The 17,261-nt window shown below is 42.9% G+C and overlaps 1 protein-coding gene across 2 annotated transcripts; it reads left to right on the top strand.

The window, feature by feature from the left end:
• The first annotated feature begins 2,356 nt into the window (after positions 1 to 2,356).
• On the top strand, positions 2,357 to 13,629 carry rexo1 (REX1, RNA exonuclease 1 homolog). Of its 2 annotated transcripts, none has more exons than XM_034582466.1 (16): positions 2,357 to 2,703; positions 3,857 to 5,733; positions 5,837 to 5,923; positions 7,469 to 7,667; positions 7,799 to 7,947; positions 8,034 to 8,171; positions 8,397 to 8,520; positions 9,124 to 9,249; positions 9,371 to 9,511; positions 10,046 to 10,159; positions 10,251 to 10,324; positions 10,600 to 10,710; positions 11,023 to 11,138; positions 11,266 to 11,404; positions 11,673 to 11,793; positions 12,521 to 13,629. In XM_034582466.1, the coding sequence occupies exons 1-16, from the start codon at positions 2,511 to 2,513 to the stop codon at positions 12,607 to 12,609; spliced, it is 3,798 nt and encodes a 1,265-aa protein (XP_034438357.1). In that variant the 5' UTR covers positions 2,357 to 2,510; the 3' UTR covers positions 12,610 to 13,629. The 2 variants fall into 2 exon arrangements, with proteins under 2 accessions (XP_034438357.1, XP_034438356.1); XM_034582465.1 differs by having other exon boundaries at positions 7,466 to 7,667.
• Positions 13,630 to 17,261: the final 3,632 nt, after the last annotated feature.

Raw genomic sequence — 17,261 nt, 5'->3', positions numbered from 1 at the left:
GTCTCCCTCTACTGGAGAGTTTTCACATCTGCATGTGGCACTACACTGACAGGATTCTAATGGAAGTCTATCATCTCTGTATTTAGTAATAAATAACTGTTGAGCTGATTGAGTCTTTAATAATGAAATAAACATTTTCTTTTCAATGTGACTAAATCGAACTTCACTGTTAAATGAGAACAAATCGATCTGGTGTGAGCCACAGATCATGGGATTCCAGGTCATGAGATTGAATTGTTTGAATTCTATTTCTGCACTGAACACTGGTTTAGAAAACAGAAGTCCTCTCTGTCTCAGTTATCTTTGCAGACTGAGATGAAAATGAATCTTAAACCCACCCCCTATAAAACCACATTTAAATCCACTAGAGTTGGATTTTTATTTGGATCCACAAACTTAACGGTATCAGGCCCCTAAATATGCACGATTTTTGTCATTATTCCCTTAATGTAAATAGATGAAAATGTAAAAAAAAAGGCCCTATCTCACAATGTTAAAGAAAGATGAAAAACATTTCTGAATCTGCCCCTTTATCCAGATCAAAGCCAACATTGTATGGGTTATTTCTTGGCCCATATCTCATCCTTACATTAAGTTTCATGGAAATCCGTTGTGTAGTTTTAATTAGAATAGAATAGAAGTAAAACCCTGTACAGTAAAGCCTGTGTGTCAAAATAACAGAAACTATATGTGTGTGTGGGGGGAGCAGAGTGGTATGAAGTGAACTGAAAACAACAGTTGACCTGCTTTTGGAGCCTGGGTTCCTGTGTCTGTGATCATCTGAGCAGCACCTGAGGAGGATGAAGGTGATTGGATCGCGTGTCTGTAATGGAGAGCACAAAAATCCTGAGCACATGTTAGTGTGAAGTTTGAGAGGCCAACTGTGTGGAGGTAGGCATCAAGAGGTGTTTGAGGAAGCGTTTGATAAGGGATTTTCTAGAAGCTGTTAGATTGTGTGTGGTTTATTTTTAATAATTAAAACTTTGAATGTAGACATTTTGTCACTGGTTGCTCAAAATTTAGAAAAGTCACTGATCACATTCAGTAACTTTGATATAGGAATACACTTGGCAGATGTATTGTGGTAATGGTTCTTAAATGGAGTTACAGTACTAGCCTATGTCTACATGTTGTTTTCTATCTGGAATGAAATGTTTTTAAACTATCGTGACCTTCAGTCAATGTATTTTAAGGAAAACCAACAAATGTGTTCATCTCTAAATCCTGTAACTCCTCTCAAACATGTAACTGAGTTTAGCTTGTGTTCAGGCAAATGTGACTCAAATGAATTGATCAGATTAGCATTTAAAGCAATGGTTGGACATCTGAGGAAATGTATTTATTAACTTTATAGAGGGATTCAGCTCAATATTTGTAAACTGAATGGTATTGATATTCTTAAATGCTGCTTGGGAAATGATGCAAATAAAAGTGTTTTACCTTAATGTTGTAATTGTTCTTTAAATGTTTGAATTGCATGTGATATTTGGGCCATGGACTGTTCCAAGGGACTTTGAGGACCTTAATTTAAGTCTTCCCTCCCAAAAAAAAGCATGATGGCTGTTCCAGTCTTCAAGCAAACCTCTAAAACCACCATTGGCAGACAGCTGGTGGCGTGGAGCCTTGTTGGTGGAATCTCCGGCGTCATTGTTGTGTCCAATGCACAGCCATCATGGACTTTAAGGGATTTTGTATTTTTGTTTCCTTTAGTCTCCGGTTGAGCAAAGCGGCGAAAACATGAAAGAACAAATTAGTCGATGAAAACTGAAATGTTTGTTGTGTATATATTTGTGATATTAAATCAAATGATTATAAAGGTGTTCCCACAAAATTGTCATTGCTGTTGAAGCCATTTTATTTTAGGGGCCCTCAGGGCTCGGTAACACTTCCTGCTTGGCCCTCCCTGTTGCAGCGGCCCTGCCATGTTTCCACAGCAGTCGACCAGAGGCCGAGACGAACCACCGCTGGACTCCTGAGAAATAAAACCTTTAACAAACACTTGTGTCATTTACTTTTGTGACAAACGTGAGATTCTACATCACAGCTCTGCTACTTCAGGCACATTCAAGTGTTTCTGTTCACTAATGTTTGAAGTGGTGAGCGACAGCAAGTTGATAAAGTTGAGAGGAAACTTAAATCCCCAGCAACTTGTAAATAAACACATGAATGAAGAGCGGACATCTTTATTTTTTCTAGAAAGTACTGATTTGTGTCTTTAGTTGACATTTTAGCAGGTTTGTTTGTTTACTGGACAAACCGGAAGTTAACCCAGAGGGTAACCGGTTCATTTCCTGTGTGACGTCAGCGGAAAGAGACGCACGTAACTTAACAGTAGACCACCAACCCCCCCTCCCCCCTCCTCCGACTCCTCCCACCGATCCAACATGGCGCCGTAGGGACGTTGTTATTGTTCCGTCGCTCTCTCTGGTTCTTCGCATCGCCACGAAAAACTACGCAGGCGAAACCACCCGAGCGAGTCCACGCGGGCATGAGCGCAGCACCCGGACACCATGTTACGCTCCACCGGCTTCTTCCGAGGGATCGACTGCCCGTTTTACGCCGAGTCCGGCGACGCTGGCGGCGGCAGGAATGGGTGTAACAGAGCCTACTGTCACTTCAGGCACAGCCAGCAGCGGCGGCCGTCCTACGGAGCTCCGCCGGCGGATGTGAAGAAGCACAGGGAGCCGCTCTCCGCCCAGAAAGGTGCTCGTCTGTGGGTTTACTGGGGTTTTAACTCGAGACTGGGACGTCTCAGGCCGCTGGGTCCGGGGGGGTAAATCCTCGGGAGGACCAGACATCAGTGTTTCTCACGGTGTCAAGTGATTTTCTGTTGTTAGCTTCGTGAACGTCGAGCTAAATATCTGCACTGGGTTCGTCGGATCCCTCCATGGAGAATGTAAACTGAGAAGTTTACGAGAAAGTACATGTTTGTCTTTATTGTGTTGACCTGCCAGGGGAGTTAAAGTGCGCAGTGTCAAATCTTGAGACACAACACAAAATAACTGATAATCGTTTTTAACTTGTCAGTAGATTTTTGTAGCCTCCAGCTTTACAACCAGTCCAGGGACCATTGTTGTTATACATGTGATAATAACTTTATTTATATGGAACTTATCTAAACAAGGTTACAAAGTGCTTCACAAAACCCCATGGCAAGAAATTAATGAACTCAAATAAAAGGTCTTCAACTCAGCTCAAAATTAAGCTCTCAATCATAACAAAACATAATAAGGTCAAGACCTTAAAAGTTCAGTTCCCACAATGAGCAGCACTGTGGGAACAGTGGAAAGAGAGAACTCATGAACTGGATGTCCTGTCGCACTGTCCCTGAAAAATAAACCTAATAGATAAACAGAAACTATAAAGCAAAGGTACCAGATACTGTTGCCACCCACATACTCTCTGTTCTCGGTTTATTAGGAACACTTAGACAAAGCTGATTCAGTCATACGGTTCAATCAACTCCTCTCCAACACTGTTTCTGCCAAACACAACATTGAAACCTCCCCGAACAGCGATGTAATGAAATGACTTGTACTGTAAGAGGGTAATTTAGTTAATTATAGTTGTGTGATGTGTTGAAAGGTTTAAGAGCCAGTGTGAAAGTTAGTTGTTGAATGTGGTTTGACAATTAATTTGTTTGTCTGGAGCTTTAAATCACATTTCAATGGCAGCTTGTAACTTATATCGGAGTCAAATGAAAATTTTAAATCATCTAATGTGCATCGGTCACATCAAACAAGATACCAGCTCCATATTGGGGCAACTTTGATCGGTGCTTCTCTATTAGAAAACTCAAATCTTAAACGAGTCTTCATTCAGTTTGAATACAACTATTTCCCTTGTGTCCCTGCAGAGCAAGGTTATGATCCCTTCAACCCAGAAGTGGTGCGGCCCCAGGAGCAGCAGAATGGGAAGCCGGCTGAGTCGGGGGACTTCAGCGGGGCCCTGGAGCAGGTCAACAGGGCCATTGAGGAGGCCCGCAGTGAGGTGGAGTGGGAGAAGAGGAAGCTCTCTCGAATTGGGGACGAACCATACAATCCCAGTGGGAGTACCAGTTTGTCTTCATCTCGTGCCACAAAAAGTAAAGCTGCAGCTTCACACATGGCCTACGATCCTGGGAGCTATCAGATCACATCAGTTGGTTATAATCCCTCCCCCAGCTGCAGCAAGTACACCTTGGATTCCGACAACCAGGGGAGCAACAGTAACTCTATGGAATATGTTCCTACGTTGAAAAAGCCTCCAACTCGGACAAAAACGTACAAACTCCCCTCTCCCCCTTCCAGCCCAAAGTATTCAATCAGCGCAGTCGCCTCAAAGTGTAAATACACTCTGGACAATTCAAAACCTTCTACAGACATGGAGTATGACCCACTCTCCAACTACACGGCAGGAATCGCAGCAAAGAGCAAGAGGGCAGAGGCTGCCCGGGCTGTTAAGACTCATGGGAGCAAGACACACAAGTTACCTGTGCGTGATTTATCAGATGAGGAGTACGTTGTAGCTGTGAAAAAAACACAGCAGCCGAGTGTAGACATGTCCAAATACACTTTTTCTGACTCTGAGGAGGAGAGCTCTGGAACGGAGTATCGACCCACCTCTCTTAGAAATCTCCAGCAGAGAAAAGGCCACACTGGAACGGCTGGTGTCGCTTTTGCGAAGGAGAAAAAAGAGAGAACTGAAAGTGTAATAAATGCACTGACACAAAGGAATAAAGAGGACTCGGCACAGGACTCGGATGTCCAGGTAGACATTAAACGAAAGGGCAATCCAGAGAAAAATAAGCTGGTTAGTCGAATTAGTCATGAGAAAAGTGGCAAATCTGAGAAAATCCATAAATTTGAAAAAGAGGCAAAGAAAACGTTAAGTAGTAAAAGCGGTAGCAGCAGTCGCAACGACAAAGGTTCAATAAAACACTCAAACCAGGAGTCTGCAAAAAAAGAGAACAAGAGTCTTGGGAAGAAAGATGATAGTAAAAACACGATAACGGATAAGACCAGTGATAAAATTCAGAGGGAGGGAAGAGACAAAAAGAGAATTGATGGTAAAATCAAGGCTGTGGAAAAAGTTAAAACAGACTCAAGCAAACGACACATAGACACAGAAAATGATTCGAGGGAAAGAAAGAAACCCAAAACATTAGACAAGGAAAAGGAACACAGCAGGAATAAGGACCGGCAACATAAAAATGGTAAACTTGACACGAGTAAAAGAGAAAAGGATGTGAAGAAAATGAACAAAAGCAGTTCTCAGGGTGGCAGCAGCAGCAGCAGTCACAGTAGAGGAAGTTCTGCAAGCAGCAATAAGACGAAGCAAAACGTCAGCTCATCAAATGGGAAAAGACCTGAGAACAAGCGGAAGAGTCTGAGCCACGCAGATCTGTTTGGAGACGAGAGTCCAGAAGAGGCTGATCCGATGGAGGTGGATGACGATGACGATGACGACGACGATGATGGAGAGGAAGTTTTGGTGAGAAAGTCAGCTGATGCTTTAAAGAGGGCGTGTCTAAACAAGAGGAAAGTGTCCGAGCTGACTCCGTCTTCCTCTGACGATGAGGGTGGCGTGGAGGGAGGCAGCGCAGATAGGGACGAAGTGGATCATCTCGAAATCGACATCTCCGGTTTCCAGGACGATTTTGACCTTGACTCAGATCCCATGGAGGAGTGTTTGCGGATCTTCAACGAATCCAAGGATGTAAAGAAGGAAGACAAGGGCAGGCAAACCAAACAGGTATCTGCACTGCCACCATGATTTTTCTGACCAGATTCATATTTAGCTCATGCCAGTTGGTGGAATTTGATTTGAATCAACATGGTTTGTTGTGCCCTCTCAGCCCTCTAGGGATTCAGAGGAGGAGAAAGGCCCAGAGACCACTCTCATCCCCGGTCAAAAGAAGAGAGTCTCACATTGTTCTGCCAAAGTAAGTTTAAGTTTGTCATCTTTCACCATCACACTATGTCGTTACAAGACGGGCACAAGCCCCATAAATGTGTTGTGAAACGGTATTAGAAGTTGCAGCAATTCAGGACATCCCTTTATACAAAGCATGCTTGCAAAATGGTATTTAAGAGGTTTAAATAATATTTTTTTTTATAATGATTTGATTAAACTTATCAAAGTCCATTTTTTTTCTATGGGAGGAAGCTATGAACAGTAGAGCCTGACTGATATCAGGCTCTACTGCATAACTTAATTTTCTTATTTGGTTATGATGCTTAAGTAAACTATTCACATTGTAGGATTTGAGTCCTGACTTCATACAAAGCTGGAATGGTTCAGTTCATAGTTTGACTCAAGTCAAATCTGAGTTTACGCTTGAGTAAATGTTTCCGGTCAAACTTCAACATTATTCTCTGGTCATGAGACACAATCTCAAAGTTGCCATAAGTGACTCTAAAAACCTCACAGATTTCACTGAGTAGTTGTGTCACTGTTCTTTGTAGATATATGAGGAAAATACATGACACAGGGACTGAATACAAACCTCTCTGCCAGAGGCAGGGAGTGCTGAGGCCTGCAGGCAATTACAACAAACAAGGAAGTATGATGTGAGAATATTGTGAGCTGAGGCAGAACGCGGTGGTGGTGGGGTTTTCCACTTCATCTGTTTGTGACAGTAAACCTGCTGTTTCCAAAGGGGCAGTGAGCTAATCAGTCAGCTGAGGTATTGGTAGTTTGATCTTGTTTTGTGGACTTCATCATGAGAGGCTGTATTAAAGGCCCAGCCTGAAGGGGTATTGTTATATAATCGAGCTTAAGTTGTATTTTGAATGATAATGTATTTCTCAGCTGATCATAATTTAAATTATTGATGCCTTTTACTTTTTACCTCTGATGTAACAAACAAGTAAACGAATGATATATGCATCGGTGTATTTCAGCATCAGCTTGATCTTTACATGAAAGACAGATTTAACTATATATAGTAGTGGGCAAAAGTTTGAGGGCCTTAAGGTAAAGTGAGGATGTTTTCAAAGACACATGAGTAGCTTGAATTCATCAGTTAACATACAAAATACAGTAAAGAGAAAAACTAAATCAGATCAGTATTTGGTGTGTTTCTTCATGTAATTCCAATCGTACTCGATGGTGATGTGGTCATGGCTCAGTGGGTCCCTCACCATTTGCTGCAGGACTCCTTGTTCTGCTTGTCACTGGTGATTGTTCTCTGGCTGTGTGTTGGGGGTCGCTGTAGCGCTGCAGAAATATTTCGGGAACAATCGGACACCTCCCTGATGGAATATAAAGGATAATAATCTTAACATAAGAGCCTCAATCCTTTGCACACTATCACATAAGCTGTTTAGCTTCCAGCTACTTGCTTTGTCAAAGAGGAATCGCAACCAATACTTCATATTTGTGTTCTTATTTGCATTAGCAGACTTTCAGTCGGATGCCGCAGTTGAGTAATTTCCATTGAACGTCATAGACAAATAAATACTTGACTGTTCCTGTTTTTCAGAGTGAATCAACTAAGGTACGACCGTACAAGAGAGCCTCGGCCCAGGAGGTCTGCTACCAGCGTATGCAGCTGGCGCAGCATCAAGCTGCTCAGCTCTCTGCTTCAGTCAAAGCTGCCGCACAGAGCTCCAGCTCCAGCTTCCCTGGAGAGAGGAAGAGGATAGCACACCGTCCCAGCCCACAGATATCATCCTCCAAAACAAGTATGGGTGCCTCTGTCACATGGCAGCAGCCTTCAGCTTTGTCTATATGTTTGGGGTTTGGTGGTAGAACCTGGACTATCTTGACATTCAGAATTTGAAGTCACATCTGTGTGTGTGTTTTATCTCACTAGGTTCTGCAGATGCTAAACCAGCTGTCAGTCGAGTGTTATCCCCCAACCAGACGCATCAGACTGTCAAGGCTCAAACCACAGCCGGTATTTTGTCCAAGACTATGTCCACTGTGACGGGGAAGAGGATGGCGCACACTCCCACCATGAAGGTATCCACAGGTTTCTAAAACCTATAAAACAAAAATAAGTATGATCTGTAATGTCTGATGTTTTCTCTGTGCTTTAACTTTTTCAGAGTTCTTCGATGAAGCGGCCCATCATCCCCACTGACTTTGGGGCCAAAGTTCCTACCAACGTCCGCCAGCGCTACCTCAACATTTTCATAGATGAATGTGTCAAATTCTGCCCATCAGAGGACGCTGCCTTCCAGATGGTATGAAAAACCTCCCCATAACACTTCAAACTGGGATCTGACTTGGTGTAACGGACGGATTTCTTCTCTCTTGTTGCTTGTAACTATGTATAGTTCGTAAACTGTTTGGGAGAAGATGCTTCCTACATAAAAAGTTAAATGATTTTATTCCGAGGGCCTCTCGATTGTTTTCCAGTAGAACAAGCTGAAGTTGGGACAGTGATAGAGGTGTGATTCTGGTTTCAGGGCCTCGACGAAGAGAAGCTGGTGTATGAGCGCAGTAGCAGTAAGAACATCTATCTCAATGTAGCTGTCAACACCTTGAAGAAGCTTCGCAGCAAGTGCAGCTCCCGTCCATCACCTGTCACCAGTAAGTCACCTCAACATACAGGAAACATAACCTGACCATGACCTGCGGGTAAAATCTGGTGTTCAAACATGCACAACACAGCGGGAGTTCTTCTGCACAGACACATTCACCACAGCATCGAATCATCCACATTATTCATGGTAGAGTTGGAGCAGCCGGTGGCAGCAGGCAGAGGCAGGAAGCGACATATTACCTCCGCTGCGGAGATCACAGGATTTACTGGACAACACACAGACGCCGCCGTCAGCTCTGATCACCACAAACTCTCTTGACATCTTCTACGTGTGTGTCACCGCTTTTTCACCGGGAGATATTTTTTTTTCCATTTTTGCATCTGTTGTGTGTTAGAAGCGTCATCAACCCCCCACTCGCTCACGGTGAATCCAGCTGGGGATCCACTGCTGTGTTCTCACGACTTTCTGTTTACATACATTTACAAGAAATAAAACTTAGGATGCATCAATGAGCCGAATAAATATAATATATATAATATGATGCACTGCAACACGTGAGCATGGACATTAGTGATGTACTGGTTTCATCCAAGTAAACTCTAGTTGTAACCCCTGTATCTTTGTGTGTTTTGTGTTTTCGTTTTTACAGAGGACCCGGGGGTGTTCGCTAACAGGAAGGCCCAGTCCCATGAGGAAGTTCTCGGGGGTCGGTTGGCTGCTACAACCAGCTTCACTGTCAACAGGATGGGTAAACAGCAGGAGGAGAAACTCACAGGTGAGGGACAAATTCTGTTTTTCTCTTATTCTGGGCTGAGCTAACAGTGGAGCGCCTTGGTCGCGATGACGTGAAGGATCATGTTTTCCGTGTTTACACGTGTTGCCCTGTTTCTTTGTAGGACTCACTCTGTACAGGAAACTGAAGACGTACATGATGACAGAGGAGCAGCTGCAGGAGCACGGCTACCCAAGATTTAACCCAGAGGCTCCGGGCAAGGCCTTCGTATACAACGTCCCAGAGAAAAAGGCCATCACAGATCGTAAGTATCTCATTTGTAAATTAAAACTAACATGGATATACAGCATGTGGTCCAGCAGTTATGACACGTTCAGCTGACAGGTAGTCTCATGCACCAGATGTAGATAGTGGGTATAAGCCTGCAGTTTACCATATGTTTCACATGGCATCCTCCACCCATCCTGTTACTGTTTGCCGTAAGAAACAACAACTTCCTCCGAGCTACCTCGAGCAACCTACCCTCCGAAAATAGCAAGTTTTGACAAAGATTTTGACTGTGCAGCCAAATATCAGTCACACGCCTTTTACAGTTTTTTGGGGGATTTTCTTTTTTAAGTGATCACTTATCCACTTGTTCCACTAAAAATAAGTTCCTCCCTTACAATATTTCGCTGGGGCACTGACACTGCATCCTGTGTGTAGCGCTGCTCAAGGTGATTGGAAATGTTTTAAAGAATTAAAAAACGAAGTGTCACCATTCCTACAGTGCTGACTCAGGACTGCGAAGGTTCGGCTGTGTGAGACTAACTGACATGGGCCTGTAATGTTTCCCCAGCCTTGAACAAGATATGCTGTCGATGTGGAGCAGAGTATAGGATCAATGTCAATGGCAACTGTGTACGGAAAGAGGAATGCAGTTTTCACTGGGGACGTCTACGGAGACACAAAGGTAGGTTTGTTTCCATTCATCATTTATTAGTGTAAATAGTTGTGATCGTCCAATTTAAATCAGATTTGTGTCTGTCTCTTGTGTCCATCAGGCTCTGGAGGCTGGGAGACCAACTACAACTGCTGTGCTGGTGCGGTGGGCGCTCCAGGTTGCCAAGTGTGCAAGGTATCATCAGAACATCACACAGTGTGAAATGACTGGGCTGGGTTTATGGCTTTATATATATATGTGGGTCAGTATCAGGAATACAGTTAAATTAAACTGAAAACAACTTTCCATTCAACCACTAGGGGTCAGTCTCTTTCCTTTATTTCTGTGCCTTCCAGTTGAAAATGTAAATAAACCATTTCCAGAATAAATTCTTGTTTTCATATATCGTCCAAGTTTTTCATTTTCTTAAGATGTCACCCCTTGAGTTCACTTGTTTCCTGTTCCCACAGCAACATGTTCAGGACGGGCGGAAAGAGTCGTTAGACGGCTACATGTCAACGTTCAGTAAATCTCTACCACCAGATGGCAACGGAGGGGTGTTTGCTTTGGACTGTGAGATGGTGAGTGAGACAAATGTTTCCAAAACATGAACCTACTAAAAAACTCCAGAGTAAATACAGACTTGGCCTTGAACATGTATTCTGGAGTCAATTTATTGGTGGGACAGTTTTATTATTATTGGGCGAGTCATTCAGAGCTCAATCTTTTATTAATGCACATTATTCTTCCATCTGGTGAAATTAGATTCTGAGAAGCTATTTGTCATTTTCAGTGCACTGTTGTGTGCTCTTGTCTGTCCTAAGTTCACAGGGTCAGTGTTGTTTTCATTCTATCTTGTGTTTTTGTTCTTTTTTTCCGTCCTTGTGTAACAGTGCTACACAAAACAAGGCCTGGAACTGACGAGGGTGACGGTCATTGACTCTGAGATGAAAGTTATCTACGACACCTTCGTCAAACCTATAACCAAAGTGGTGGATTACAACACACGGTGAGTTTGGGCCATTGGAATAGTTTTAAAGTAACTGTCAACTGTTGCCAGGTCTTAAATTATTTTAGTCTTTTAAACAACAGTTCCAGAAACAGTATTGTAAAGGGAGATTTTGTCTCACACACAGATTTTCCGGGGTGACGCAGGAGGACTTGGAGAGCGCCACCATCACCCTGAGAGATGTTCAGGCCGTGCTGCTCAGCATGTTCAGCGCTGAATCCATTCTCATCGGACACAGTCTGGAGAGCGACCTCTTCGCTCTGAAGGTGCAGTGACTCTGCATTTATTAGTTCTTGAGACGCTCTATGTAACAATTTGGTTTAATTTGTGAAGTGAATATGATACAATCTGGAAGATGTGTCGGTGACAACCAGAGAACTGGTTATAATTAGTTACAGTTATAATAGAGTAGTATCTGTAGCTGAATGTTGCTTTAATGGGAGAAACCCTTTGTTCCTTGGCCATTTGCCAAGGATGAGACAATGGGTTTTATCGGTTTAATCACTCCGTCTCTTCCTGTCTCTCATTTTCCAGCTAATCCACAGTTCAGTCGTAGACACAGCCATCGTGTTCCCTCACCGCCTCGGCTTACCCTACAAACGTGCCTTGAGAAACCTGATGGCTGAACACCTCAAACGCATCATCCAGGACAACGGTAAGAGTTGTGTGATCGTAACCCAACAGTAGGATTCGAATGGATCAATACAAGTAATAAAGGAAATCCAGAACAATGATTTCCAATTTAACAAAAAGTCCAGGGAAAGTGAGTCAATGAAATTAAACTGAACTCCAATGAATAAAAAAATCATAAATGTGTTATATATTACATCATGTGACTGCAGTGTGGCCGTGTCTCCAGCAGATGTTGCTCAACTGCTGGTGGAAGTCTGCGTGTTAAAGCTATTTATTGTACAGTTTGCTGAATTTCCTCATAAAGACACGTTTCTTCATCACTACACATGATGTTTTTCTGAAATATTAAGGTCTGTCCAGGACTAATGAAAAACCATTTACAGTAGTTTAACCAACAGTTTACTCCAGTACAACATTTCTTAAGATGCAGAAATGTGTCCTGAATGTGACCACTTGACATCTGATCTGTCAACCTGATCTATACATGCAAAATGAACGTCATTTCTCATTTCTGTTCACAAAGACCCAATACTGTTTTTACCCAGTCTGAGTTTACAGATGTGTCCATTAAGATCTCACACATTTAAAACAAAAGTATAGAATTTATCACAACTTTTCCTCTGGTGCCATCATCCAGGTCATCTTTATAATTTAGATACAAACATTTGAACAACCATTACCTGGATTGCTGTGAAATCTAATTAAAAAAAAAGAATAATTTCTAATATAATTTGCTCCTGTGTTTCCAGTGGAGGGCCACGACTCGAGCGAAGATGCGTCCGCCTGCCTGGAGCTGATGATCTGGAGGATCAAGGAGGATGCAAAGGTCAAAAGATGACCTCTGACCCCTCTGCTCCACTTTCCGCAGCACGACTTCCTGCGTTCATGTTTGTTAGCAGGAAGTCAGAAGTTCAGGAGGCCTGCACCTGCTCTCAGAGAGTCTCAGTGGTGGAGAGATCAGAACAGAGGGAAGTTTTCATCAGTAAAGTCTGATACCTACTGTTACTGAAAAGCAATAGGAGGCGGAATTGACAGTGTTTTCATTTGTTTGTATTTCAGTTCTTAACGATGTTAGTTTCAAAGTATTTCTGTTATTTGAGTGGTGTCTTTTAACACCTCGGACAGTCGATGAATAAAAACCTTTCTATAGAAGAACTACTCAAAACGCCAGGGCATTGTCCGCTGACCGCTGACCGATAAATATGATATTCATGCCAGGCTCCACCCTCAGCCTAAATTGCACTATAGAAATGCTCTTGTTGTATAGGGCCAAAGTCTGAGTACCTCATCTGTGTTATACTGCATTCAATTCTAATGGATAACACATGTTCTTAGTTACACATAAGTGCATTGATGTCTTAGTCTGTCAAGCATTGCTGTGTAAACGCACTTTTCACGATGCGCCTCGTCTGGCGTCGCTGATGCTCTGTTCATGCAGCGGTTCTTATCGCCTTCATTATGTCAGTTGGCTCTCAAACCTGAATAATCCTATAATACTTGATCATTTAAAATAAACAAAACCCTCAGCAGACGTTGTAAAGTCTCTGCTGCTACCTGTTTGGTAAAGTTGATGGACGATGTCACTGTATTTTATAGTTCAGACAAAATACTATAACCGCCACCGTCTCTGTGTCGAACGTTGCATGAGATACAAAATATTCCTTCATAATGACAAAAGTAGGCTCAGTATTGTAGAGTTAAACCTGGGTTGTGAATTACTGACAGTTATCATTTAGTGTGAATCGGCTGTTTTATGTTGAAAATGACAGAAGATTTAACCAAGTGCTGTAAATATGCAGTTTCCTTTTGTATTTTTGGTTGTTCATCTTTTTCTATTAAAAGGTATTAGTAAAAAAAATAAGATGCCGCTCTTTGTTTATGCTCCTCTAGACGTCTGCTTTCATCCTGCTGCCGCCGTCAGCAGCGGAATCAACAGTACATGACAGTGTGCTGGTTCCACTGGCCAAAGCCGTAACAGAACCAGGTGGAGTGGTGGCTTTTCCTCATGGGTTGTTCCTCTTCCCACAACTTTGCACATTTGCATTAAGTCTCGTCTCCATCACTGACGAGGAAACATGTCCGCCTACACACAGTCCTGACCTGCTGTGCTGTGTCATAATGTTTTTTTTCTGCTCATCCACAAGACTCGTGTTCTTCAGTCGACCAGACATTTTGCCATTTTCTTCATTTCCAGCGCTCCCCTGTGTTTAATGCCTCAACGAGCAGCTGGAGACATAATGTAGTCAGGTTGTCAGTCCAACCTTTGCAATTTGGGCATCGTGCGGTAAATGGTTACATCTCCCTTTCATTTCTAAAACTAAAGCTGAGACTTTGCACTTAGACGTTGAAATCCATTATTTTATATCACATTGTACATGCCGGGGCTCAGATCCTGAAGAATAACAAATGTTTTACTTCACTTTCAGTCTGGACTGTAAGTGAACTCCGTGTATTGGCTGAATCTAACAGTTAAAAAACACTAAAAACTAACAGCAGGTTTCCAGTTATTTACAGGACTACGCAGAGGGTTTGTGCTCTAAGTAAAGTGAGGATGTTTTGAAAAAGAATACCATTCATATTTTTTACTTACCAATGAACTGCATGCAAAGTTACGTAAACACATTAAAACGTAAATCAAAACAATATTTTCTGTAACCACCTTTAAAACGGTACATGGCAAATATGTTGTTCTAGGCGTCTTGGAGATAATCTACTAGATCTGAAAATGAAAATTGTACGACATCGGTAAAACTTGTATATGAAGTTAAAGTTCACACTTAATTCCAGTAGTTAAAACTACTATAAGCTACTTATAAGTCCATTATAACAACAAACATCCGTGAATGTTAGTCTGCGTCACAAATACTTTACCTTCTGATACTCAAAGTACATTTTACTGATGATGATTATTTACCTTTACTAGAATAATCTTGTCATTTCTTTAGTATTTTCCCACATTTGAATTTCGACCCTTCCTCCAGTAAAAGTAAGCTCGGCACACTTCTCCCACCTCTGCTGCACAAATAGTTTTTGACAGTGTGACAGCTTTTTCTCGGTACAGTGCCGGGCCTCTTGCCGTCTATATGTCTCTTTAACAGCAGGTGCAGCGGCCGTAATTCTCCTTTCTTCAGCAGATGTGTAAATTGGGAAAAAATGGGAGAGAAATGCTAAACCGAGAGGCCCATCCTTTCTTCGATGTGTTTGCCTATTAAGCTCGTCCCGTCACATGTCAGGATGCATTTCCCGAGGCCGGGCCGCAGACCCCAGGTATTAAAAGAGCCAGTTAGCCGGGATCAATACCTACACAATGTTCCACTGACAGGGAGGGGGGCTTCCTAGTGTTTATCGAGTGTTGCAGAGATTTTGAACATTTTGGAGCAAAGCAGCTTAGAGATCGTCTTCATTATCAAATTCGATCAGTGCCTCTCTTTCTCTGTCCCCAGTGATCACCTTTGACTGGTGGGGGTCACGAGGGGGAAGCTGCGGGCCGGGGGCCTCCACACTGACCCCACGCTGGGAGATGGAGAGCTGCATTATCTCCTGTGAGAGCCTCAGCAAAGAAACACTTTAACTGGGCTCATCCCAAACAGACCTGAAGCCGTTTATCAATCAGGAGCTCTTCAGAGAAAGTGTTTGATTATCAACTGAGCGTGTTGTTTATCAAGACATCTGAAGACGTCACCTTGAAAACAAAACTTTTCTTTAGACCAATCGATTGACTGAGAACTAAATCAATAGATCTTTCAATAATCATTAGTTGCAGCCCTGATCCTGAACCTGCAGCTCATGGTACTACAGATTTTCTTACTTTTACTTTTACTTTCACTTTGAATTTACTTTTTTCTGACAAACTGTCCAAAAACTTAAAAGTTATCGTTTTCCTTCACCATATAAGCAAAAGCAAAGCAGAGTTTCAGGTCTAATGTTGTTCGGGAAAAGTTTGTTGGTTTGTCGCGTCTAAATATCTCGGTAATGGTGACATAAACATAAAGATCAGTGCCAAAAAGTAGACTTAACACTTCATTCTTGATCGCTACCCCTGGTGGCTGGTTGCAGCATAGGTCATAAATCAAGCCTCCTCCATGTTAGCAGAAGGGACAAAGCTAAAAAGTCAAAGTACACATTAAATACATTTTTCTCGAATATTTTATGTAGTTCTCATCACACCGATGTTTTTTCTAGTGTTGTTGTTTTGTCTGGTAAGTTTTTTAAATTACTTTGATGCTATTAAAATGGGGCGAAACACCATGATTGACAGCTGGGACTGACTTGTGGTTGGTTGACAGCTCCATCCCCCGATCGCTACAGCTCAGACTCGAACTTCAAATGTTCAAGATGGCGGCGTTAGTATCCGGGATGTTTTGGCTTCACTTATGGATATTGGGAGTGGAGACACATGTCGTCCATCTTTATTTACAGTGAATAATATAAATGGATCAGTGAAAAGATACAGGTAAACAAGAGTGGGCATCATCGGATGGAGAGAATCGAGGATGTTAGATCTTTAGAATCTTAAACCTGTGCACAAATACACATTGACGGGATGACGCTTTCTCAGTCTGATGCAAAATCACTTCTTCATATCCTGACTTTTCTGTGTTTTCTGAAACTTAAACCTGCTTGGAAGTGGAAGAAAATCATTGTTTACACAGTTCGTATTATCACCAGGCTTTAAAACACCCGGGCTCTGCTTTCTCTCTGTGGCCTGAGTTAAACCCTGCACCCCGGTCTGGCCCGCAGTGGGTACCCCTGACCCCCGCGGATACCCACAGCTGCCTGGCCCTCTCTCTCTTTCTCTCTCTCTCTCTCTCCCTGTCTTTAATCTATGGCACTTTCGTCCAACTAAGCGTCTGATCTTTGCTCAGTACCTCAAATTGATCTGCGGGCGGAGCTGCTTATTGCTCTGCTCCCAAGGGCCGTGCAGCAGATCATAAGAATCTAATTGGAAGCTAATAAATCTCTGGGTCGTATAAAGGGGGGGGATGATTATAGTCCGATGCACGTCTCACATGATCTTCATTCTAGATCATTAAATTCCCACTAATGGTTCGGTTTCTTCACTTCAAAACCTCGGCCTCTAGCAGTCGTGAAATTACATTCTCACTCAACCTACACACACACTGTGAAGCAAAGCCGACTCAGTGTGTGTGTATGTTTGAGATTTGTGTGTGTACTTGTTGTGTTTGCAGCCGGGTCAATGTCACTCTAAGCCCTGAGTGTGTCACAGCCAGTGTCAGGCCTCACAGCGTGATCCTGGCACTCAGAGGGGCTTAAGAAGACCGGCTGACCTGCCGCCCGCTCAGCCTGTCCCCCTCAGGTCAAAGGCCAGCCGGGCCCTATTGATGAAGAAGTCTTTAGCTTCTCCACCCGCTCTCACTGCTCCGGCCCCCACATGCTCCCGGACTCACATCGAGGCCCCCGAAAAGGCCTCTCGGTTGTGTAATGCGTGCCGATCGATCCACTTGGTGTCTGAGGGGGCCTTTCCTTTGA

This window comes from Hippoglossus hippoglossus, chromosome 4 (assembly GCF_009819705.1).
Source record: "Hippoglossus hippoglossus isolate fHipHip1 chromosome 4, fHipHip1.pri, whole genome shotgun sequence".
NCBI classification, from domain to species: domain Eukaryota; kingdom Metazoa; phylum Chordata; class Actinopteri; order Pleuronectiformes; family Pleuronectidae; genus Hippoglossus; species Hippoglossus hippoglossus.
This window is presented reverse-complemented; position numbering and strand designations above follow the sequence as displayed.

Bases quoted from the DNA above. Each gene is read 5' to 3' on its own strand.
- rexo1 (XM_034582465.1), top strand. From the start codon at position 2,511: ATGTTACGCTCCACCGGCTTCTTCCGAGGGATCGACTGCCCGTTTTAC. The intron at 11,405-11,672 runs GTGCAGTGACTC...CTCATTTTCCAG, and splicing joins GCGACCTCTTCGCTCTGAAG to CTAATCCACAGTTCAGTCGT. The intron at 11,794-12,520 runs GTAAGAGTTGTG...CTGTGTTTCCAG, and splicing joins ACGCATCATCCAGGACAACG to TGGAGGGCCACGACTCGAGC.